The sequence below is a fragment of the Oncorhynchus kisutch genome, linkage group LG24, assembly GCF_002021735.2.
Source record: "Oncorhynchus kisutch isolate 150728-3 linkage group LG24, Okis_V2, whole genome shotgun sequence".
Taxonomy (NCBI): Eukaryota; Metazoa; Chordata; class Actinopteri; order Salmoniformes; family Salmonidae; genus Oncorhynchus; species Oncorhynchus kisutch.
In genome coordinates, this window is record NC_034197.2 from 14,699,256 (window position 1) to 14,724,390 (window position 25,135).

Sequence of the window (25,135 nt, forward strand, 5' to 3'; positions counted from 1 at the left end):
AATAGTGATGCATGATGGGTATGATGGTCTACAGTGCCTCTCCGCGTACAAGACACTGAAAAAGGCCAGGATAACGGGTGTTATTTATAATCGCTGTAATAAATCACGTTATCTGATAGCCTGACAGGTGTGCGTTCAAGTGTCAGTGTTGCAAATGTTTTCATTTCTATTCTGGCCACGTGAGGGCGTCATTGATTTCATAAAAAAGAACATGCGCGCAGACAGGGCTGAATTGAATAGGCCTCTGCATTGAGTTGGCCTACACACGTTGGATGGGCTTTTTCATTTTCTCATACATCTGTCCATAAATAATAGACTGTTTCCATGGCAAAAATGTAGCCCATCACAGCAACTGAATAAATAAAAATTGGGATTCCAATGGCAATGCCATTGACGCACCCCATAATTTGCCACAGTGCACGAGTAAAAAGTGGGCGGGGTGTGTTTAAATATCTGGCCCGGTTTAAATCAAGCACCACTTGATCGACTGTCCGAAAGAAGGAGAGATCCACAGCGTACTTCACAGCGTTCATGCGCGCTCTGTGCGTAAAGTCTGGATTTTGGCTTCCACAGAAAATAGTTGTGGCAATTCTGTTATAACTCATTATGTTTATTTTGTTGGACTCAACAAAACATGATAGACTTTATAGATTAATTTAGGGAAATTCTTCGTTTTATGCACTCCTTTCAATAAAAAAAGGACAAGAAATGAACAGCAGGGATGGTGACAGTCCCGTGCCAAAACAGGCGCACCGGGGACAAAGACAGCCCAAGGCGCAAAACGTTTTCAGCATGAAGAAGAACCGAACCCCATCGAGTGTGCAAACCAAAGATGCCCCAGGCTCATCCAGGTCAACCGGGACTATACGGCGCATCGTGGGCAAAGGGAATGAAATTAAATCGGAGAAAGGGACGTGTACAGGAAATGGCGTGCCATGCGTTACCGAGTGCCAAAATAATCAAATCACACTTAGGAAACTATCTGATGCCAGAAATGCTTCGGGGGATTTGAGCAAGGACTCAGATTGCGTCTCGGGGAAGCTATCATCATCCGACAGCAGTTCTGAAATGTCTGACTGCACGGAGGGATTTCGGACTGCATCAGAGGAAAACCAACTTTCTGTGGACACTCTGTCTCCAAGCAGCGAGACTGGATCAAGTGTTCGAGACGGAGATGCAAATAGTGACAGGTTGAGTGGGAATGCTCTAAACAGTGTTTCCGATATGAGTACTGGAGGCAACCCATTCACGCGGATAGGCATATCACATGACAATTCCATCATGCATTCTGGTAGGGGTGGAAACTATCCCTGGACATCTCCTGGATGTGGAGGGTCTCTTCTTCCTTCGCTGAATGTCAGTGTAGCATCCCTGTCTTATTCAGAACTGACCGGGGAGCTCGTTGACGAGACGCACGAGGATCTTGTCAGAGAAAACGACGACTTGAGATCAGAAAATGAGTATTTGAAAGTAAGACGATTCACTTAATTGTCATGTCATTACTCGTAAAAACGAGGCCTTTTATTATTTAACACATTTCCTCAAGTCTTGATCCCCCTTATCATAAAGAAAATAAGTTGAATATCGACTGATTTGAATAGAGTTTAATACTGAAGTGGACTATTGAAACAACAACGCAGGCACGCTCGTGACATTAGTTGTTGTCAGGGTAAGAGGGCCAGACTTTCCTTAGCAGAGCCGATTAAATACTTTATGTAATTGGCCGTGTCAACCATAATTACTTACACGTGACTGCAGGAGCAGCACGCTCACGCAAGGAGCATCAAAAGTCAATATCCACAGTGGGTGTGTATCCCAACCTGGTTTGTTCAGGGTTGGGGTAAAGCAAAACAAAAATTATAACCCTGCAAATTGATCACTGGTACTCCCGGAATCTTGCTTTTTAAAACTGCATCGTTTGAAAGGGCATTCGTCTACACTCGTTGTATTCGCTGCATGTGACAAATACAATTAGATTTGATACACACATACAAACATTAGGCCTTGACTAAGAAAAAAACGAATTCAACAGTTCCACCTTTAGAACTGACACTTGGTTGTGCATAACTCGCCTAATAAAGCCTAATAAAGTCGCCTGATGATGATGGCGATACTGCTGTTGATGATGCTGCTGATGCTGATTGAGATTATGTCTTTGGTGTCATGTCCAGGATGAGATGGAGGAGCTGCGCTGTGAGATGCTGGAGATGCGGGATCTGTTCCTGGAGGATGAGGTGTATCAGCTGCAGGAGCTGCGGCTGCAGCTGGAGCAGGCCAATAAGATGTGTCGCATCCTGCAGTACCGCCTCCGAAAGGCCGAGCGACGCAGCCTCAGGGTGGCTCAGACAGGCCAAGTGGACGGGGAACTAGTCCGCTCCCTCGAACACGACGTCAAGGTGAAGCATCTGTCTGTGTGTGTGTGTGTGTGTGTGTGTCTCTGTGTGTGTGTGTGAGTGGCTTCAGTTCAGCTAAACCTAGGTTATGGCAAAGTGGGGTGTGTAGAAATACACCCAACAGTTGAAGATCATTTAATAGGTTTCTACACAATTTTGAAACACTAAAAAGCTATTTGGAGAACCGCAAAAATAAACAAAAATGTTCCACAGACATTATCACCGCAATATTAGGTTTATATTAGGTTTAAAGGTCTGTGGAATGGCGTGTACAATGTACTACTCAACCTCATCATACATAGGCAACATTGACTCATTTAGCCTACTTGTGGAACAGAGCATACAATGCAACATGAAATAGATGCATAATACACGCTATCAAGGCCGAATTCAAATACCGATATCAATGTGAAAGTAATCCGAGCTAAAAAAAAATAAAGAAGCTGACTGCGGATGCAAACTATGCCAGATAAATCCTAAACACGCATTTAAATAACAGGTATACATCAAAGGAATGACTTAGTCCTACAATCGACAAGGATGCATAAAGACAAACTCAATCAAGGAATGAAGAAAAATGTGATACATCTTTTGGGCAGAGTTGAGTATCCTACAATGCTTATATGAAAATCATAACTGGCACGCAGATCTTTAAAAATTGTAGGATCAATTGTAAATTGTCACGCTAATGAAAAAGGTTGCAGACCCCTTGTCATAGGCTAAATGAAGTCACCCTTGTGGAACGACGCATACAGTTTACTATGACAGCAGTGTCACTGTCTCTGGCACTTCCAACCAACATGTTGTAACATGGTGCTCATTCTATACAAATAAACAGCTCTACATCCACACTATAGCTAAATAACTTATCAATATTCAATTATGTTTTTCCAGCAAGATTGATCTGTTTGAATATCTCATTTTAATTCAGGAAGATGGACAAGCAAGACTGATAGAGTGAGAGGTGGAAACGCATTATACCAGAGGCAGGTAGGAATTATATTAGCCTACTGGGCGAATAAATGGAAATACAATTAGGTTTATAGTTATCACAACCTATATTTGAATAGCAATAAAACAGCTTTTGGATTCGATTGGTCACCAAAAAGGAGGGCTCCCCACCTCCCAATTCCCAATTAAATGAACCCCTGGCTATCAGATTACAACAAGGTTTGCAAGGCCAAGCTAAAAAAAAATTCTCTGCTGCTACAGAAGGCTATATCGAACTGCTAATACAAGACTGTTAAAGGCACAGTGCACTGCTTTTGTGAAAAAGGTTTATTCATATTTTTTTCCCCCCGATTTTTCAGGGGGTGCTACAGCACCCCCAGCACTCCTTCTTTCTCGCAGCTATGTGTGCATGTGGAGTGCTGCAGCACCCCCAGCACTCCTTCTTTCTCGCAGCTATGTGTGCATGTGGAGTGCTACAGCACCCCCAGCACTCCTTCTTTCTCGCAGCTATGTGTGCATGTGGAGTGCAGCAGCACCCCCAGCACTCCTTCTTTCTCGCAGCTATGTGTGCATGTGGAGTGCTGCAGCACACCCAGCACTCCTTCGTTCTCGCAGCTATGTGTGCATGTGGAGTGCTGCAGCACCCCCAGCACTCCTTCGTTCTCGCAGCTATGTGTGCATGTGGAGTGCTGCAGCACCCCCAGCACTCCTTCGTTCTCGCAGCTATGTGTGCATGTGGAGTGCTGCAGCACCCCCAGCACTCCTTCGTTCTCGCAGCTATGTGTGCATGTGGAGTGCTGCAGCACCCCCAGCACTCCTTCGTTCTCGCAGCTATGTGTGCATGTGGAGTGCTGCAGCACCCCCAGCACTCCTTCGTTCTCGCAGCTATGTGTGCATGTGGAGTGCTACAGCACCCCCAGCACTCCTTCTTTCTCGCAGCTATGTGTGCATGTGGAGTGCAGCAGCACCCCCAGCACTCCTTCTTTCTCGCAGCTATGTGTGCATGTGGAGTGCTGCAGCACACCCAGCACTCCTTCGTTCTCGCAGCTATGTGTGCATGTGGAGTGCTGCAGCACCCCCAGCACTCCTTCGTTCTCGCAGCTATGTGTGCATGTGGAGTGCTGCAGCACCCCCAGCACTCCTTCGTTCTCGCAGCTATGTGTGCATGTGGAGTGCTGCAGCACCCCCAGCACTCCTTCGTTCTCGCAGCTATTTGTGCATGTGGAGTGCTGCAGCACCCCCAGCACTCCTTCGTTCTCGCAGCTATTTGTGCATGTGGAGTGCTGCAGCACCCCCAGCACTCCTTCGTTCTCGCAGCTATTTGTGCATGTGGAGTGCTGCAGCACCCCCAGCACTCCTTCGTTCTCGCAGCTATGTGTGCATGTGGAGTGCTGCAGCACCCCCAGCACTCCTTCGTTCTCGCAGCTATGTGTGCATGTGGAGTGCTGCAGCACCCCCAGCACTCCTTCGTTCTCGCAGCTATGTGTGCATGTGGAGTGCTGCAGCACCCCCAGCACTCCTTCGTTCTCGCAGCTATTTGTGCATGTGGAGTGCTGCAGCACCCCCAGCACTCCTTCGTTCTCGCAGCTATGTGTGCATGTGGAGTGCTGCAGCACCCCCAGCACTCCTTCGTTCTCGCAGCTATGTGTGCATGTGGAGTGCTGCAGCACCCCCAGCACTCCTTCGTTCTCGCAGCTATTTGTGCATGTGGAGTGCTCACTCAAAGCAACTTTTGATTTTCAGGCATCTTTCTCCTATAAGGATTGTACCGTAATCCGTCCATCTCTTGCTATGTTGCACAATGTTATCAGTGGGGTCGAGTGAGTCATTAGTATTCCAGTCAATGTAAAAACTCCCTTGAAAAGCCCCTTGAATGGCTGTACCAAATACCACTCTACTGTGTCATGAGTCCAAAACGTTTTAGAGCAACTGTACTGCTCACATCCTATGTCTTAGTTTTATAAGTGCACATTAAACTGTAATTACAGTATTTGACAATGTTATGGCTCATAATTACAGTATTTAACAATGTTATGGCTCAGCCAAATCCTGTCAGATGGGCTTCAAAATATTTGGAGTAGGTATTTTAATGAATCCTTGTGTGTGCGGCAGCTTTTGTTTGTGTTTATTTGTTGTGGTGGAAGTTGTTAACTTGTGTGACAGAGACATTAAATCAAGTACATAACGAAATAGTGCGTTGTTTGGATGACCCAACTGTTGAGTTGCAGGTATTGGGTCACTTAGTTGGGTTGTTAAAAAAAAACATATCAGAAGACTATAGGCGTGGCTTAGTAGGGACGTGTCTTTCAGATAGCTATTTTTGGGCACCTGTGCTGAGGAGAGCGCGTGTCTTGACGGTTCCTGCTCGACTTTCCTTTTTAAGGCTATTTTTGCATCAATTATTCGTTTGTTTGATCAGAATGTTCGTGCAATAGTTTTCTACGACTGAGAACACGTCTGGATCATGAATTGGAAGCTACAAACTTATCTCTCAGCCTCCCAGATCTAGAATACTACATTGGCTTCTTTGTTCCCCGCACAGCAAGCTTACCTGTTACTCCTGGCCGAGATGACCTAAGCCAATGCCGGCAACAAAGAAAAGGAAGGAAAGGGGGACTCCTAGCTAGGCTTAAAAGACGGCCTACACAGCCTCCTCTACCTAGTATCCTGCTGGCTAATGTCCAATCGCTGGAAAATAAATATTGTGAACTCCGAGTAAGGCTGCAATTGCAGCGGGACATCAGGGAATCCTGTGTCTTTGCTTTTAGTGAGATGTGGCTTACGGACAATACCCTCGACTCTGCTAATCAACCAGATGGCTTCTCCATATTCCGAATGGATCAAACGGCAGCTTCTGGTAATAGTCGGGGGGGAGGGGTACGTTTCCTCATAAGCAATTACTGGTGTACTGAAGTTGAACACATTGTGAGCTCCTGTTCAACCAACCTGGAGTTTCCTGATGCTAAAATGCCAACCACACTATATGCAGAGGGCATTCATGTGTGTTTTTATCACAGCTCTGTACATACCGCCACAAACAAACACCAAGGCGGCACTCGATGAACTTTACAAGGTCATTAGCCAGCAAGAATCCTCTCACCCGGAAGCAGTCTTAATTGTCACGGGTGACTTTTAACCAAGCCTGTCTAAAACAAATGTTCCCAAAATATCAATAACATGTATCCTGCCCCACAAGAGGATCCAGCGTGCTTGAACATGTATACACAAACATCCGTGACGCATACAAAGCCATCCCCTGCCCCCACTTCAGCCAATCAGATCATGTCTCTCTGTTTCTACTCCACAACTACAAGCAGCAAGACAAGAGGAAGCCACCAACATTAAGAAAACCTTCCTAAAATTGAGTTGAAAACGCACAAAAGAGTGAATGCTCACAAAGCCTCCGGCCCAGATGATATCCCTGGTCACGTCCTCAGAGAGTGTGCTGACCAGCTGGTGGGCGTCTTCTCGGACATCTTCAACCTGTCCCAGGCTGTAGTCCCCATATGCTTTAAGGAGACCACCATCATCCCAGTGCCGAAGAAAAACAAAGTGACATGCCCAAATGACTAGCGTCCTGTAACGCTAACCTCGGTCATGATGAAGTGCTTCGAGAGGCTGGACATGGCCCACATCAAGGCCAGCATGCCAGGCACACTGGATCCACTCCAATTTGTCTACCACTCCAACAGATTCACAGAAGATACAATTTCCATTGCTATTCACACGGCCGTAACACATCTGTTCATTGATTACAGTTCAGCATTCAACACCATTGTTTCCTCCAAGCTCAACACCAAGCTCAGAGCCCTGGGTCTCGACACCACCCTCTGCAACTGGATCCTGGACTTACTGAAGGGCAGACCATAGGCTGTGAGGATTGGCAACAACACCTCCTCCACGCCGACTCTTAACACAGGGGCCCCCCAGGGGTGTGTCCTCAGTCCTCTACTCCCTGTTCACCCACGACTGTGTGACTTTGCACGACACCAACTCCATCATCCAGTTTGCTGACGACACCACGGTTGTAGGCGAGTCAGCCTATAGGGAGAACCTAAGTGAACTGGCATTGTGTCATGACAACAACCTCTCCCTCAATGTCAGCAAAACAAAGGAGTGATTGTTGACTTCAAAAAGCAGAGGATGGAACATGCCCCAATCCACATTAACAGGACTGCAGTAGAGAGAGTCACAAGTTAAATTCCTCGGAATTGAGCACTTGTCATGGACCAAAACCACCACCACTCTTGTCAAGAGAGCACAAACCTTCTTTTATGTCTATATTAGATTATGGGGATATTATCTAAATGCTTGCAGCAACGTCTATACTTAAACCACTAGATGCTGTTTTCCAGTGTGCGTATGTTACGGTTGAACACTGACACTTTTTGTAGCTTAAACAAGGCATACACAAGTGTATGAGTTCCTCACGAGCTTATGCATATCCAAATGTTGGGATAGTTACCACTTTGTTAGAATATGTAAATATACTGACCAAAAATATAAACACAACATGCAACAATTTCTAAGATTTTACTGAGTTACAGTTCATATAAGGAAATAAATCAATTGAAATACATTTATTAGGCCCTAATCTATCAATTTCACATGACTGGGAATACCGATATGCATCTGTTGGTCAAAGATACCTTAAAAAAATGGTATCTCTGTGCATTCAAATTGCCATCGTTAAAATGCAATTGTATTTGTTGTCTGTATCTTATGCCTTCCAATACCATACCTCCACCGCCACCATGGGGAACTCTGTTCACAACGTTGACATCAGCAAACCGCTCACCAACACGACTTCATACATGTGGTCTGCGGTTGTGATGCTGGTTGGACGTACTGCCAAATTCTCTAAAACAACGTTGGAGGGTGCTTATGGTACAGAAATGAACATTCAATTCTCTGGTAACAGCTCTGGTGGACATTCCTGAAGTCAACGCTCCCTCAAAACTTTAGACATCTGTGGCAAAACTGAGCATTTTAGAGTGGCCTTTTATTGTCGTCCCAGCACAATGTGCACCTGTGTAATGATCATGCTGTTTAATAAGTTTCTTGATATGCCACACCTTTCAGGTGAATGTATTGTCCTAGCAAAGAAGAAATACTCACTAACAGGGATGTAAACAAATTTGTGCACAGAATTTGAGAGAAATAAGCTTTTTGTGCGTATGGAAAATTTCTGGGATCTTTTATTTCAGTTAATGAAACATGGGACCAACACTTTACATGTTGTGTTTATATTTTTGTTCAGTGCAATAATGTTATTCATTTTATATTCAAATATATAATGTGCAAAAATATTAAAGGAAATGTTTATTTGTAATTTACAAACTTAACCTGATGAACAGGAATGACATTTACTCTCATTGGTGTGATTACCTGAAAGCCACGCCCCTAATAGGCCACACCTTCTGAAAATAACCTATGGATTACATTAAGCAGCTGCTGGGTGCAACCCAGCATGAAAGTGAATAAAACGCCAACTAATGGTTGAAATAGCCCATGTTTGGATAATCCAAACAACCCAACATCAAATCAAACTTTATTTGCCACATGCGCAAGAATACAACAAGTGTAGACTTTAGCGTGAAACACTTACTTAATTAACCAACAGCGCAGTTCAAGAAGAGGAAAATATTTACCAAGCAGACAAAAAAAGTTATAATAAAAGTAACACAATAAGAATAACGAGGCTATATACAGGGGGCACCAGTACCGAGTCAGTGTGAAGGTTATATAGAGGGGGCACCGGTACCAAGTCAGTGTGAAGGTTATATAGAGGGGGCAACGGTACTGAGTCAGTGTGGAGGCTATATACAGGGGACACCAGTACCGAGTCAGTGTGGAGGCTATATACAGGGGGCACCGGTACCGAGAAAGTGTGGAGTTTATATACAGGGGGCACAGGTACCGAGTCAGTGTGGAGGTTATATACAGGGGGCACCGGTACCGAGTCAGTGTGGAGGTTATTTACAGGGGGCAACGGTACCGAGTCAGTGTGGAGGTTATATACAGGGGACACCAGTACCGAGTCAGTGTGGAGGCTATATACAGGGGGCACCGGTACCGAGAAAGTGTGGAGTTTATATACAGGGGGCACAGGTACCGAGTCAGTGTGGAGGTTATATACAGGGGGCACCGGTACAGAGTCAGTGTGAAGGTTATATAGAGGGGGCAACGGTACCGAGTCAGTGTGGAGGTTATATACAGGGGGCACCGGTACCGAGTCAGTGTGAAGGTTATATAGAGGGGGCAACGGTACCGAGTCAGTGTGGAGGTTATATACAGGGGGCAACGGTACCGAGTCAGTGTGGAGGCTATATACAGGGGGCACCGGTACCGAGAAAGTGTGGAGTTTATATACAGGGGGCACAGGTACCGAGTCAGTGTGGAGGTTATATACAGGGGGCACCGGTACCGAGTCAGTGTGAAGGTTATATAGAGGGGGCAACGGTACCGAGTCAGTGTGGAGGTTATATACAGGGGGCACAGGTACCGAGTCAGTGTGGAGGTTATATACAGGGGGCACCAGTACCGAGTCAGTGTGGAGTTTATATACAGGGGGCACTGGTACCGAGTCAGTGTGGAGGCTATATACAGGGGGCACCGGTACAGGCTAGTTGAGGTAATCTGTACATGTAGGTGGGGGCGAAGTGACTATGCATAGATAACCAACAAACAGCGAGGGTACCAAGGGGATCACAGAGGAGGGTCAATGTAAATTGTCCGGTGGCAATTTGATGAGTTGTTCAGCAGTCTTATTGCTTGGGGGTAGAAGCTGTTGAGGAGCCTTTTGGGCCTAGACTTGGCACGGTACCGCTTGCCGTGCGGTAGCAGAGAAAACAGTCCATAACTTGGGTGACTGGAGTCTCTGACAATTTTATGGGCTCGTATAACATTCCTGGATGGCAGGAAGCTTGGCCCCAGTGATGTACTGGGCCGTTCGCACTACCCTCTGTAGCGCCTTACGGTCAGGTGCTGAGCAGTTGCCATACCAGGCGGTGATGCAACCGGTCAGGATGCCCTCGATGGTGCAGCTGTAGAACCTTTTGAGGACCCATGCCAAATCTTTTCAATCTCCTGAAAGGGGAAAAGGTTTTGTTGTGCCCTCTTCACGACAGTCTTGGTATGTTTGGACCATGATCGTTTGTTGGTGATGTGGACACCAAGGAACTTGAAACTCTCGACCCGCTCCACTACAGCCCCGTCGATGTTAATGGGGGCCTGTTCGGCCCGCCTTTTCCTGTAGTCCACGATCAGCTCCTTTGTCTTGCTCACATTGAAGGAGAGTTTGTCCTGGCAACACACTGCCAGTTCTCTGACCTCCTCCCTATAGGCCGTCTCATCGTTGTCGGTGATCAGGCCTACCACTGTTGTGTCGTCAGCAAACTTAATGATGGTGTTGGAGTCGTGTTTGGCCACGCAGTCGTGGGTGAACAGGGAATATAGGAGGGGACTAAGTATACACCCCTGAGGGGCCCCAGTGTTAAGGATCAGCGTGGCAGACATGTTGTTGCCTACTCTTCTTACCACCTGGGGGCGGCCCGTCAGGATGTCCAGGATCCAGTTGCAGAGGGAGGTGTTTAGTCCCAGAGTCCTTAGCTTAGTAATGAGCTTTGTGGGCACTATGGTGTTGAACACTGAGCTGCAGTCAATGAACAGCATTCTCACATAGGTGTTCCTTTTGTCCAGGTGAGAAAGGGCAGTGTGGAGTGCGACTGAGTTTGCGTCATCTGTGGATCTGTTGGGGCAGTAGGTACATAGAATTATAGTCAGATTTGCCAAATGGAGGGCGGGGAGAGCTTTGTATGCATTTCTGTGTGTGGAGTAAAGGTGGTCTAGGATTTTTTTTCCCCCTGGTTGCATGCTGGTAAAAATGTGGTAAAATTGATTTAAGTTTGCCTGCATGAAAGTCCCCGGCCACTAGGAGCGCCGCTTCTGGGTGAGCATTTTCTTCTTTGCTTATGGTCTTATAGAGTTGGTTGAGAGCGGTCTTAGTGCCAGCTTCGTTTTGTGGTGGTAAATAGACTGCTACGAATAATACAGATGAGAACTCTCTTGGTAGGTAGTGTGATCTACAGCTTATCATAAGGTACTCGGGCGAGCATAAGGTACCTCAGGCGAGCAATACCTCGAGACTTCTTTAATATTAGACATCGCTCACCAGCTGTTATTGACAAAAAGACACACACCCCCACCCATGTCTTACCAGAGGTAGCGTCTCTGTTCTACCGGTGCATGAAAAATCCCGCTAGCTCTATATTGTCCATATCTCCATTCAGCCACGTCTCGTGGATGTTACAGTTTTTAATGTCCCGCTGGTAGGATAATCTTAATCGTAGGTCATCAATTTTATTTTCCAATGAATGGAAGGGAGCGGGAGTTTACTCGCTCGCTTCGGATTTTCAGGCCCCTTTTCTGGCGTATTTTCTTCACGCAAAAGGCGTGGATCTCGGCCTGTTCCAGTGAAAGCAGGATATCCCCTACATGCGTGAATATGTAGGGATATTCACGCAACCCAACTGGCTGGGTCAGAATAACCCAGTGTGTGTTCTGTCCAATATTTACGCAATGCTGGGTTACCAAATAACCCATGATCACTCTGAAGACTGTGGGTTGAGTGGGTACTGGGCAGATCACTGTGGAAAGTTTACTGGTATGTGGGCTGTTCCTCTGTTGGAGGTTGCAATGCTGAGTTTATTTGCACAGCTGTGTGTTGTAATAGAATACCAACCAGCCGCATGGCAGTGAATTTGATACCCTTGGCTTCCCCCTTCTTCACTCCTTACATTTTTCAAACACATGGATTTTCTCTTTCTGTGTGTTCCCACCAAGTTTAAAAAGTAGGTATTTTAACAAAAGTATAGTATCTGTGTTTAATACATTTTCTCGTTGGGAGAATGAATATCTTCCACAATATAATCATTTAGGGGGAAATTCCAACCCAAGTTAAGTGTGTGCAAATGAAACGTAATTCCCTTTTTCTGCACTTTTCTCTATATGAGTATTCTGACCTGGAACTTAAAGGGATACTTCAGGATTTTGGCAATAAGGCCCTTTTATCCACTTCCCCAGAGTCAGATGAACTCGTGTATAATATTTTTATGTCTCGGTGTGCAGTTTGAAGGAAGTAGCCCTAAAGCAATTGCTAACTAGCGTTAACACAACGGACTGAAAGACCTCCAGGCATTGCGCTAACACTAGTTAGCATTGCCTCACAAAACTACCTCTAACTATACTGGACACAGAGACATAAAAATAGCATCCACGAGTTCATCTGACTCAGGGGAACTGGATAAAAGGGCCTTATTGCCAAAATCCTGAAGTATCCCTTTAAGCATGAGAATATCATGCTTTTCACCGGCTAATCGTTTGGGGTGGAGATCGAATAAATGAAGTTGTAGCTGAGGTGCGTCTACAGATACACCCTATTCTGACCTTTACTAAATTCCCTAATAATTCCACTACCTTTACATGCGTTGAAACCATAAATAAGGTCTATCGAACCTACCGGTTCCAAGTGGAAATAGCATCTACTTTACTTTTTCCTGATCGAAATAAGACCATTCTCCATGCACTATAATGTCAAATCAACATAAACTAAAATGTTATTGGTCGTATACACATATTAGCAGATGTTATTACAGGTTTAGCGAAATGCTTGTGTTCCTAGCTCCAACAGGGCAGTAATATCTAACAATACACACAAATGTAAAATAATTAAGAAATATAGAAATATTAGAACAAGCAATGCCGGAGTACGGTGTATATATACACAGTACCAGTCAAAAGTCTGGACACCACTACTCATTCAAGGGTTTTTCTTTATTTTTACTATTTTCTACATTTTACAATAATAGTAAAGACATCAAATCTATGAAATAACACATATGGAATCATGTAGTAACCCAAAAAGTGTTAAACAAATCAAAAGATGTTTTATAATTGAGATTCTTTAAAGTAGCCACACTTTGCCTTGATGACAGCTTGGCACACACGGTGTGAAAAACAACTCCTCATCAATCTACACACTATACACCATAATGACAGAGCGAAAACAGGTTTTTAGACATTTTTGCACATTTATAAAATAAAAAAACTGAAATACCTTATTTACATCACTATTCAGACCCTTTGCTATGAGACTTGAAATTGAGCTCAGGTGTATCCTGTTACCATTGATCATCCTTGAGATGTTTGTAAAACTTGATCGGAGTCCAGCAGTGGTAAATTCAATTGATTGGACATGATTTGGAAAGGTACACATCTGTCTATATAAGGTCCCACAGTTGACAGAGCAAAAAGCAAGACATGAGGTTGAAGGAATTGTTCGTAGAGCTCCAAGACAAGATTGTGTCGAGGCACAGATCTGGGGAAGGGTACCAAAAAATGTCTGCAACAATGAAGGTCCCCAAGAACACAGTGGCCTCAATTATTCTTAAATGGAAGAAGTTTGGAACCACCAAGCCTCTTCCTAGAGCTGGCCTGCCCAACCAAACTGAGCAATTGGGGGAGAAGGGCCTTGGTCAGGGAGGTGACCAAGAACCCAAGTGTCTCTCTGACAGAACTCCAGAGTTTCTCTGTGGAGATGGGAGAACCTTCTAAAGGACAACCATCTCTGCAGCACTCTACCAATCAGGCCTTTATGGTAGAGTGGCCAGACAGAAGCCATACCTCAGTAAAAGGAACATGAAAGCCCGCTTGGAGTTTGCCAAAAGGCACCTAAAGTCCATGAGAAACAAGATTCTCTGGTCTGATGAAACCAATATTGAACATTTTGGCCTGAATGCCAAGTGTCACATCTGGAGGAAACCTGTCACCATCCCTAAGGTGAAGCATGGTGGTGGCAGCATCATTCTGTGGGGATGTTTTTCAGCGGCAGGTACTGGGAGACTAGTCAGGATTGAGGGAAAGATTAACAGAGCAAAGTACAGAGAGATCCTTGATGAAAACCTTCTCCAGTGCGCTCAGGACCTCAGACTGGGGCGAAGGTTCACCTTCCAAAAGGACAACACTAAGCACACAGCCAAGACAATGCAGGAGTGGTTTCGGGACAAGTCTCTGAATGTCCTTGAGTGGCCCAGCCAGAGTCTGGACTTGAACCTAATCGAACATATCTGGAGAGACCTGAAAATAGCTGTGCAGCGAAACTCCCCATCCAACCTGACAGAGCTTGAGAGGATCTGCAGAAAAGAAAGCGAGATATAATGGGAGAAATACCAGTGTGTCAAGCTTGTAGCGTCATACCCAAGAAGAAGACTTGAGGCTGTAATCACTGCCAAAGGTGCTTCAACAAAGTACTGAGTAATGGATCTGAATACTTATGTAAATATGATATTTACATTTCTAAAAAACAGTTTTTGCTTTGTCATTATGGGGTATTGTCTGTAGGTTGATGAGGGAAAAAACTATTAAATAATTTTAGAATAAGGCTATAACGTAACATAATGTGGAAAATGTCAAGGGGTCTGAATATTTTCCGAATGTACTCAATATGTATGTGGACGCAACCTTCAAATTAGTGGATTCGGCAATTTCAGCCACACCTGTTGCTGACAGCTGTATACAATTGAGCACACAGCCATGCAATCTCCATAGACAAACATTGGCAGTAGAATGGCCTTACTGAAGAGCTCAGTGACTTTCAATATGGCACTGTCATAGGATGCTACTTTTCCAACAAGTCAGTTTGTCAAATTAATGCCCTGCTAGAGCTTCCCCGGTCAACTGTAAGTGCTGTAATTGTGAAGTGGAAACAAATAGGAGCAACAACGGCTTAGCTGCTTAGTGATAGGCCACACATGCTTACAGAATGGGACCGCCAAGTGCTGAATTTCATAGCGCATAAAAATTGTCTGTCCTTGGTTGCAACAATCACTATCGAGTTCTAAACTGCCTCTGGAAGCAATGTGAGCACAATAACTGTTCGTTGGGAGCTTCATGAAATGGCTTTCCATGGCCGAGCAGCTGCACACAAGCCATGCGCAATGCCAAGCGTCAGCTGGAGTGGTGTGAAGCTCGCCGTCATTGGACCCTGGTGCAATGGAAATGTGTTCTCTGGAGTGATGAATCACGGTTCTCCATCTGACAGTCCGACTGGGGAATCTGGGTTTGGCAGATGCCAGGAACCCGCTACCTGCCCCAATGCATAGTGCAACGGTAAAGTTGGGTGGAGGAGAAATAATGGTCTGGGGCTGTTTATCGGGCTAGGCCCTTTAGTTCCAGTGAAGGGAAATCTTAACGCTACAGCATACAATGACATTCTATACAATTCTATGCTTCCGACTTTGTGGCAGCAGTTTGGGGAAGGTCCTTTCCTGTTTCAGCATGACAATGCCCCCGTTAACAAAGCAAGGTCCATACAGAAATGATTTGTTGAGATTGGTGTGGAAGAACTTGACTGGCCTGCACAGAGCCCTGACCTAAACCCCATCGAACACCTTTGGGATGAATTGGAAAGCAGACTGGGAACCAAGCCTAATTGCCCAACATCAGTGCTCAACTTCACTAATGTTCGTGGCAGAATGAAAACAAGTCCCAGCAGGAATGTTCCAACATCTAGTGGAAAGCCTTCCCAGAAGAGTGGATTCTGTTATAGCAGCAAAGGGGGGGACCAACTCCATATTAATGCCCATGATTTTGGGATGAGATGTTCAATGAGACTTTTGGTCATGTAGTGTAGGTGTCCTTCCTTTCCAGGTGGGAGAGGGCAGTGTAGAGTGCAATAGAGTGTGTCATCTGTGGATCTGTTGGGCCAGTGTGCGAATTGGAGTCCAGGGTGTCTGGGATGATGGTGTTGATGTGAGCCATTGCACATGACTTTCAAGGGACTATGTTGGTCTGCTTGAAACATGTAGGTATTACAGACTGGGTCAGGGAGAGGTTGAAAATGTCAGGGAAGACACTTTAGGAGGATGCTCTGATCACGCACCCTGGTAATCTGTCTGGCCTCGCGGCCTTGTGAATGTTAACCTGTTTAAAGGTTTTACTCACATCCGCTACGGGAGTGCGAAATCACACAGTCACCCGGAACAGCTGGTGCGCTCATGCATGGTTCAGTGCTGCTTGCCTTGAAGTAAGCATAGAAGGCATTTAAATCCTCTGGTAGGCTCGACATCGCTTGGCAGCTCGCGGACGGGTTTCCCTCTGTAATAGTTTTCAAGCCCTGCCACATCCGACGAGCGTCATAGTAGGCATAGTAGGATTCTATATTAGTCCTGTATTTAATCTTTGCCTGTTTGATGGCTCGTCGGAGGTCGTAGGGAGATTTCTTATAAGCGTCCGGATTAGTGTCCCTCTCCTTGAAAGCAGCAGCTCTAGACTTTAACTTAGTGCAGATGTTGCCTGTAATCCATGGCTTCATCACTGGTACTTCCTGTTTGAGTTTTTGATTGTAAGCAGGAATCAGGAGGATAGAGTTATTGTCAGATTTGCAAAAGGGGGGGCCTTTTAGGCGTTTCTGTGTGTGATCACAGGTTGCCCCTCCAGTGATGTTTCATTCACCTTATTACATCAATGACGACATCAATAAAAAATCTACGAAATGAATGCACTACTATGACAATAATGACCGCTAATGAAGGCAGTTATAGTGAGGACAATTACTGTCAGTCATTGCTTTATCAGGTTTTTCTGTTTACAGGTAGCAAAGAGTGTATCCCTCCGCCTACACAATGAGTTGGAGTCAGTGCAGAAGAAGAACTCCCGGCTAGAGTGGGAGAATGAGGCACTGCGGGAGATGCAGCAGGAGCTGGAGGTGGCGAAGCAAGTTCTGCAGGCCGAGATGGAGAAAGCCAGAGAGGTACTACTATTTTTATACACCCTCATCAACTACTACTATCTACCACCCACTGTATTAGTTTAACCCACTGCCCTCAGTGGTATCATTTTAAACATAACCCCACCATTAACCCACAGTGCTCTGGTCCAGAGTCCTATTTCTTCATATACTAGTATATACACTACAGCTGCCCCATCTCACCCAGATTGGTACTCCCCCATCATCGTGCTGTCACTCTGAAGTGAGGTGACACATGACCCTGACTGGATCCTAGGGCTTTGCCGGGATGAAGAATGAGGACATTGCTAGCAGCTGACTGCTGGGCGGTGGGTGTGGTAAAGGGGTGTGGCATGTAGGAGGCTGAACATGGGGGGCACAGCTGACATTCTTCTCACCAGGAAACCTGGTATCAGGGCATTTCATATTATTCTGTACATAAATCCGAGACACTCCATTTCGTATGATATGTTACGTTTGGTATGATTACATAAGACAGATGGTTACTTTACCCTTTTAGCTAACCCTCAAACTAACAACCCATTTAGCTAACCCTTCCCATTACCCTTTAACCTAACTCATGAATTTAACCCTAACCTTAAGCCTAGCTGACATTAGCGAGCTAGCTAAAGTTAGCCACCTAGCTAGAATTGGTAACATAATATGAATTGTAATTTGTAACATATCATATGAAATGGGTGATGGACATCCACCAACGAATACATACCATACCAAATTTAACATATCATACTAAACAGAGTGTCCTGGATTTATGCACAGAATGATACAAAATCCTCTGAGACCAGGTTGCACCAGGGACTAGAGCGAGAGAGAAAGATGGACCAAAATAGAGCAATAGTTCTCTCAAGACTCCCCTCTCCCTCTCCTCTGGTTATTTTAAGCATGTGTAAATCTGGGTCAGGAGGATGTATTACAGCATCAAAATGAGTGGTTTAGGTCCTGGCATGTTGGCATACAATCACTGAATGTCATCAACTGGTGGCCATGGAGGAGCCCAGGTCTTTTATTATAGTGCAGTGCAGTCCATCTACACGTGCTTTAGTTTAATCCAGGATTCAGTGCTTTGGCATCAGCTCAGCTGCTACTCCCTCTGATCCTGACTAGGAAATCTACTTAGATTACCTAATCTGGGCAGACAAGTACAAGGGAAGCTAGTCAACATGGAAGAACTGCTGTTACTGCAAGTTGTCTGTGTGGTTTGCTTCCTTGCTTATGGAACTGAATCCAGAAGGGTAGTATTACTCACATAATATTTATATATAAAATACAGAATCATACAGTACTACTGGCGATTATAGTTTTTTCACTATTCACTGCCTCTGTGTTCGTTCATTTACAGACCAACAGATAGGGTTAGGTTAATGTGCTTATTTATTCGTAATTCCCACTGCAACGCCTCAGTAAGATTATTATTTTTAGTTCTTTTAACCTCTGACCCCTGCCTGCCAACAGACAAAGCTGCAGACAGCGACTGACACGGTGACACCAGCCTACATTCATTTCATACTCAGCTCTGTAAACATACCAACTCATACATGAAGTGCTGCACTCTGATGGAACTTTCTAAGAGAGAGAAAAATAGTGAGTTTGTGTACATATGTACTTTGACTCTCTTGGTTTGTGTCTCTTGGACACTGCAGATGCTGTGAGAAAACACTGATTTCCTGTCAGAATGTCTATATGAAGGTCAAAGACAGACAGACAGGAAGGAGATGGGAGAGGAGAGCTGAAAGAAAGTGGGGTTCATTGTTGGATGACATTTGACAAATATATCTTCTCCTCCGTCATGTTTTCATGGGGTGGTAACGACGCTGTGAATAGTACTGTCGAATCTTCAACATTCTTTGACATTTGTTCTACTCCACAGAGTTCTTTGAAGAGAAAAAATGTCAGATCACCAACCAACAAGACTGAGAAGAAGCTGTCGTCTCAGGTAAAAGTTTAATGTTATTATCATGTTATTAGCATCTTAAATAGCTTACGACTGCATATCACAAGTTAGGATTCTTTATGTCTGTGTGATTTGACTCCTCAGGATGACAGTGCTGATCTGAAGTGCCAGCTCCACTTCGCCAAGGAGGAATCATCTCTCATGTGCAAGAAGCTGGCCAAGATGGTGTCGGAGAGTGAGGGCATGCGTGAGGAACTGGCAAAGTTCCGCTCAGCCTACGGAGACGTAGACGCTGCTGCCCACTCCTCTGAGGGTGCCACTGCTAAGTCCCCGCACACCAGGGAGGCAGAGGTCAAGGTTCACCTGCGGCTGGTGGAAGAGGAAGCAACGCTCTTGAGCCGCCGTATCGTAGAGCTGGAGGTGGAGAACCGTGGCCTCCGGGCGGAGATGAGCGACATGAGGGATAGTGGAAGAGTAGGAGGAGAGGAGGAAGAGGAGTCATTGCAGGAAGGTGTCGGGGAACATGGGGATTTACCACCAGCCCATCTTAGGGATGCAGAGGAAGGTGAAAGGGGTTTGACAATGGAGTACATCCAGTTTGAGGAGGCGGCGAGGGAGAGACAGAGGAGATGCGTGATTAAGTGTTCTCAGGAGGAGGTGATTGAAATACAGCATAGAGACCAATCCCAGACAGAGAGGCTGGGTCCCCTCAAACAGATCCCTCGAGAGGGGCCTGTAGGTGGGGAACGGGAGCCCCTGGACAACCAGCAGAGTGATACATACAGAGGCAGTGTTGCCAATGCCTTGAATGTGAAAGATCATGAGGCCCTCCTTGCCTTGCGAGATCATGCCTGCCTTGTGACTTCAGCTATCCAACTTCTTGCCTCACCAACCCAAAATGGCCACAGCTCCCCTGCCTTATCTCCCCACCTCCCCCGGGCAAAGTCTTACCCTCAGGGTAAAGCCCAGCCTCTGGCTCTGGACCCACTCATGCAAGGCCACCTGTATGAGGCTCTGGAGCTTTTGAAGGCCATGCTGTTGGCCTTAATTGTGAGGGTGGAGAGCCTGGTGACACCAGGAGGACAGTTGAGGGTTGAAGGGGATCCCATCACCATCCCCTCCCTGGCTGATCTGGACACAAAGAACAACACAGAGGTCTTAGCCAAGCATGAAAATGGCGAAGGCCTGTGCACAGTAGTGCTGAAGGAGAAAGTGAAATGGGCAACACAGTCAGACCACCTGGACAGCTGCATGGACCCCGTGATGCAGCTGACCTTAAAGATGCTCTGGGTCCTCCATCAGCACTGTCTAAGGAAGGGATCTGGCCAGGAGGGCAAGGAGGTATGAGAGGAGGGGAATGTAGGGGAACATGAATTGCAACATACTGTAACTGAAATGTTCATAAATCATTTTCTTTCTGCAAGTAATCATGAAAGCCAAGATTATGTGTTACTGTTGGTTTTTGCAGAGCAGAGATCCTACGACCATGTCTATGCTACACGGGCTGCTGCAGTATTTGGGTACAGAGCTGCAGGACTCAGAGGACAGTATAGCAGGACAGGATTCCAAGGCCACGTGGGCATCAGACTGGAACGACTTAATCTCCAAGGTAAGCTAATGCTACTGTCACGCTGTGGGCTCAGCCTATGAAGTGACTGTCCAATTACATACATCGATATGACTGTGATATAGCACTTAAAGGGCAATTCCACCACTTTTCAACCTCATATCCTTCATCTCCAGCACCAGGGAAATATCTTTCTTTTCTTTCTCCCCACGTTTTGATGAACACTTTGTAACTTTAGATGTTTTACTACAAAACATAGAAACCCACCATTTTCACATATGTAGACACGGGTATTGTGCTGGAGATATTGAATATGAGGTTGAAAAGTGGCCCTTTAAGTACATTGTCCCGTAGAATGAGGGATACACCGCTGTTATGTTCGAAGGCAAGGAGGGGATCAGACAGATATCCTGATTCTGAGTAATCATCACAGACTGTAATACCTTCCCATTCCTTGTAATAACTCAGATGGAGTGCAACACTGGTAAGGCTAGGGCACAGGGTTATTCAGTCCAGCCAAGTCACCCTATGGACACACAGAGTGAGATGACTGAGGTAAGGAAGTCTTTTGTTCATCTGTCCTGTGTTGTGCTTGGTAGCATGTGATGGGATGTGGTTCAGCAGTAAGCCCAGCTGATGGCTTCTATCTGGCAGGGCTTCTCCCTGGCCTGTCTGCAATCAGTACAGCCATCATAAGATCAATTGTGCCATAGTATTTAGGCTAAGCTCTTGTGGGGGCTACTGCCAAAAGCAGCACTGCTGGACCGGCATGTGCATTGACGACATCACAAGAATCAGACAGAGACAGAGGGGGGAAATGTGTGAGCAAGAAAGTGAGAGCAAGGAAGGAAAAAGGAGAGAGAAAAGGAGAAAGAGGGTAAAAGGGAGAGAGAGGGTGAAAGGGAGAAAGAGGGTGAAAGGGAGAAAGAGGGTAAAAGGGAGAAAGAGGGTGAAAGGGAGAAAGAGGGTGAAAGGGAGAAAGAGGGTGAAAGGGAGAGAGAGGGTGAAAGGGAGAAAGAGGGTAAAAGGGAGAAAGAGGGTGAAAGGGAGAAAGAGGGTGAAAGGGAGAAAGAGGGTGAAAGGGAGAAGAGGGTGATAAGAAGCAGAGTGTGGGAGAGAAACTTGGAATGAAGTGTGGGTAGAAAAGAAAGCGCCTTGAACTCGTAACTCACTCTACTTCCTGAGCTTGTGGTCTGAGGATAGTTGTCCAAAGACAATAGTAGGCTACATTTTGATCGTAAAACCCTCACATTCTGTTTATCCTATGTACGTCTATAAATGTGCAAAATGCTAAACAGGGAAGTGGTTTCTCCCACCACATGTTGAATGATAACTTAAAACAGGCTTCTGGTCTCCATGATTACATTTTAATGTATAGAATATTATTTTCCTGGCAAACACAAAAGCAATTTAAATCAAATAAAAACTATTGCAAATATTTTAGCTGTTGCCAGGAGAAAGACAGAAATACAAGTCAAGGCCCAGTGAGTCTGTGAATTAGGAAGAGCAGACATTTTTTTTTACATGGCTGTTTTCCATGTGTTTCTCTGTTCTTTCCACCATAATCTGCAGAGACTCTTATTTCTTCACAGACAGGAAATAAGATCAGACCAGAAAGTTCTACATTTGGGTCCAATAAGAAGAACTGGTGCTATCTCAGCCATGAGGCAGCTCAGTTGGACAGAGGGGACCCGTTTAAGACCTGGGACCATCCCATCATGCCCCCGAGCTTCCGCAATCTGCACTTGGACCAGTTGTCCCTGGACAGGAGCCACACTGCCCCAGAGAAGACCGTCCTCCGCATCTACTACAGTCCCCTGTCTGCAAGGAGAGTCCATCTGGTTCATCTGAGGCACAGCTCCAACACTGATAGAAATGGTACTGCCAGTGTAATCTCTACCAGACTTAGTACGTCCCAAAGCTCTCTCACTCCCCTATGTCTGAGGCTCTCCGCTAACTTGAGCGATGACATGAAGGAGATGACAGCTAGCTTACGACAGGCAGTTCACTCCAGTTCGCCAGAGAGGAGGAAGGGGAGGGTGATCATGAGTGGGGGGTGGGGGGTGGATGTGGCCACCTCAGGGACTCAGACCCAGATGCACCCACAGGTGGTGAGTGTGGGTATACAGACGGAGGGGCCCTACAGTATAGGTGCAGTGAGAGCCTCCCCTTCACGGCTTTCTGCCCGTGCTCAACAGATTTCTACTTCCCTGGAGAGGCTCCCAGGTAGGACAGAAAGGCCCAAGTCTGGCTCCACCTCCCCAAAACTGTATCGCAGACACTCTGCCTCTGCATCTTCCATCTCCCCCTCCAGCTCTTTCCCTTCTTCCACAACTGGTTTCACCACCACCATGTCCAACACCACAACCCCCAACTCCTCCACTGCCTCTTCTGCCACCCCAGGCAGCGAGCGTATTTTATGGGGCTTGTCCCATCGTGGTCCAGCTGGGTCGACATGGGCCCGCCCCACCAATCCCAGAGCCGGTCCAGGGCTTGTCCACCATAGTACAATAAACAGTGAGTTGAGCAGTGGTGGAAACACTAAACCCACCAGCAAACCTGCCGGGGCCAACCGGTACGGCCTAGTCACTGAGTTCCTACGCAAAATGAGTGGTCGGGCAGACAAGCCAGCCCCAGCATCAGCATCAGGCGGGGGCCAGAAGGGGAAATGCAGTCCAACTCATAAAACCCTAGAGCGAGGGTCCTCTCGTCCCCCTGCTGCACCAGTACACAGGAACGACAGTGTCACCAGGATTGTGAACCAGAGGTTCATGAAACAGAGAGAGGAAGCGTGCCGGGGCCATATATGCCCCAGTCAGGCCCACAGTCAGAACCAGGCTGTCAGAAAAGAACCCAGCCTGGAGAGTAACGTGACACTGGAGGTAAGTACAGTAGGCCTGCCCAACACAGGATCCACACACTGAATACATACTGAACTTCACTCATATTCAATTTAGTGGCTAATGTATGTTATTCCACATGACATACTGGTTTGCTTGCTTGGTTTTGAGAAAGGAACAGGCATAAATGATCAAATATACCCAATAAATGAACATGCTATAACAGTCTTTATTTCATTCTCTCTCTCCCTCCGTCTTTCCCTCTCTCAGGATAGGAACTATGAATGTAGCAGTTCCAAGTCCTTGTCCTTCTGCTTCGCCCGATCATCTCGCTCCTCCACCCAACGAAACGCCTTGACCCCGACCAAGCTACAGCGACATAGATACTCCTCTGCAGTAAACGGTGGTGGGTCAGGAGAGCCCAACTCCAACTGTGAATGAGGGGGTGGAGGCAGTAACACATTGACACCACTGGACAGCTGATAAAGATTACGAGGGACATGGTGAATCCAAGGCCTGTGTTCTGGAATTCTGCATTCAGCAGTCAGGATGAAGGGACAGGATGGAAGTACTTTAGAACCCATTGTGATAAGGGTTGCAGTTATTTCAGATACATACATGCCTATTATTTGTGCTCGAATTTGTTGTCTTCTTTCAGTTCAGCCCATGGCACTTCATCCTTTTACAATATGCAACAACCTTTTTTGGATCTACCAAAGCAGTTAAAGTTGTCAGTAGTCATTGATTTTGTATTAGCTTATAGAACTAAATAATATTTTGTATGAATATTGTCAGAATGAATAAACTCTACTATGCCATGCTGAAATGTAATTCATGTTGTCCATGCTTGTAGTGCACATACTGTACTGTCGTCCTGTGGCTGTCTGTTAACCCTCTGGGTCAGTTGAGCTCATCTGTCACAAATTCATGACATATAAGAGCAAAGTTGACAGTTCACCTTGAGACCTACCTCGGCCACAGACACATGGGTCTTAGAATAGGATAGGGTATATGACCAGCTGTTCATTATGTGTAACATGCAGACAAATTAAGGGGAGACCACACTAAGCAGTTGATGAGATCAGATGTCCTGTCACTGTGCAGTCAGTGAAGCCTCACTGTACATCCCTCACTCTCTACCTCCCACTCTGACCCCCCCCCCCCCCCCCCCTCCTGATTTCAACAATGGTTTCCCCAGATCTGCTAACGGGCTGCTAATCCAATTGTATAGTGCAGTAAAGAAGAGAGTCACTGAGGGCTCCCGAGTGGCGCAGCGGTGTAAGGCACTGCATCTCAGTGCTTGAAGCGTCACTACAGACACCCTGGTTAATTTCCAGGCTGTATTACAACCGGCCGTGATTGGGAGTCCCACAGGGCGGCGCACAATTGGCCCAGCGTCGCCTGGGTTTGGCCTGGGTAGGTTACATAAAAGAACAAAAACATTTCAATGTTAAAAAAATCATAGAGAGATGATGCACCACCCTCTTGCAGTTACCCAAGGCCTTGCGGTGCCACTCCAAGGTGTGGCTGGCAGCTGGCTTTGTTCGGGGGCAGGGTCACTCAACCACACCATAGTGTCACATTTTTGCTTACCATGAACTTTTCCCCTTTTCTCAAAAGCTCAAATTGCATTTTTATCTTCTATAAGTAGCGGAACCCATGACGGGCCAAACGAAAGAAGACAGC

At 46.0% G+C, this 25,135-nt stretch overlaps 1 protein-coding gene across 1 annotated transcript; it reads left to right on the forward strand.

Annotated features, from left to right (window-relative positions):
- The first annotated feature begins 499 nt into the window (after nt 1–499).
- LOC109869695 (protein SOGA1) lies at nt 500–24,274 on the forward strand. The gene is made up of 9 exons (XM_020459966.2): nt 500–1,470; nt 2,172–2,396; nt 16,996–17,154; nt 19,019–19,084; nt 19,187–20,383; nt 20,511–20,651; nt 21,078–21,164; nt 22,202–23,491; nt 23,720–24,274. The coding sequence occupies exons 1-9, from the start codon at nt 709–711 to the stop codon at nt 23,888–23,890; spliced, it is 4,098 nt and encodes a 1,365-aa protein (XP_020315555.2). The 5' UTR covers nt 500–708; the 3' UTR covers nt 23,891–24,274.
- Nucleotides 24,275–25,135: the final 861 nt, after the last annotated feature.

Bases quoted from the DNA above. Each gene is read 5' to 3' on its own strand.
- LOC109869695 (XM_020459966.2), top strand. From the start codon at position 709: ATGAACAGCAGGGATGGTGACAGTCCCGTGCCAAAACAGGCGCACCGG. The intron at 17,155-19,018 runs GTACTACTATTT...TCTACTCCACAG, and splicing joins AGATGGAGAAAGCCAGAGAG to AGTTCTTTGAAGAGAAAAAA. The intron at 20,652-21,077 runs GTAAGCTAATGC...GTAATAACTCAG, and splicing joins GGAACGACTTAATCTCCAAG to ATGGAGTGCAACACTGGTAA.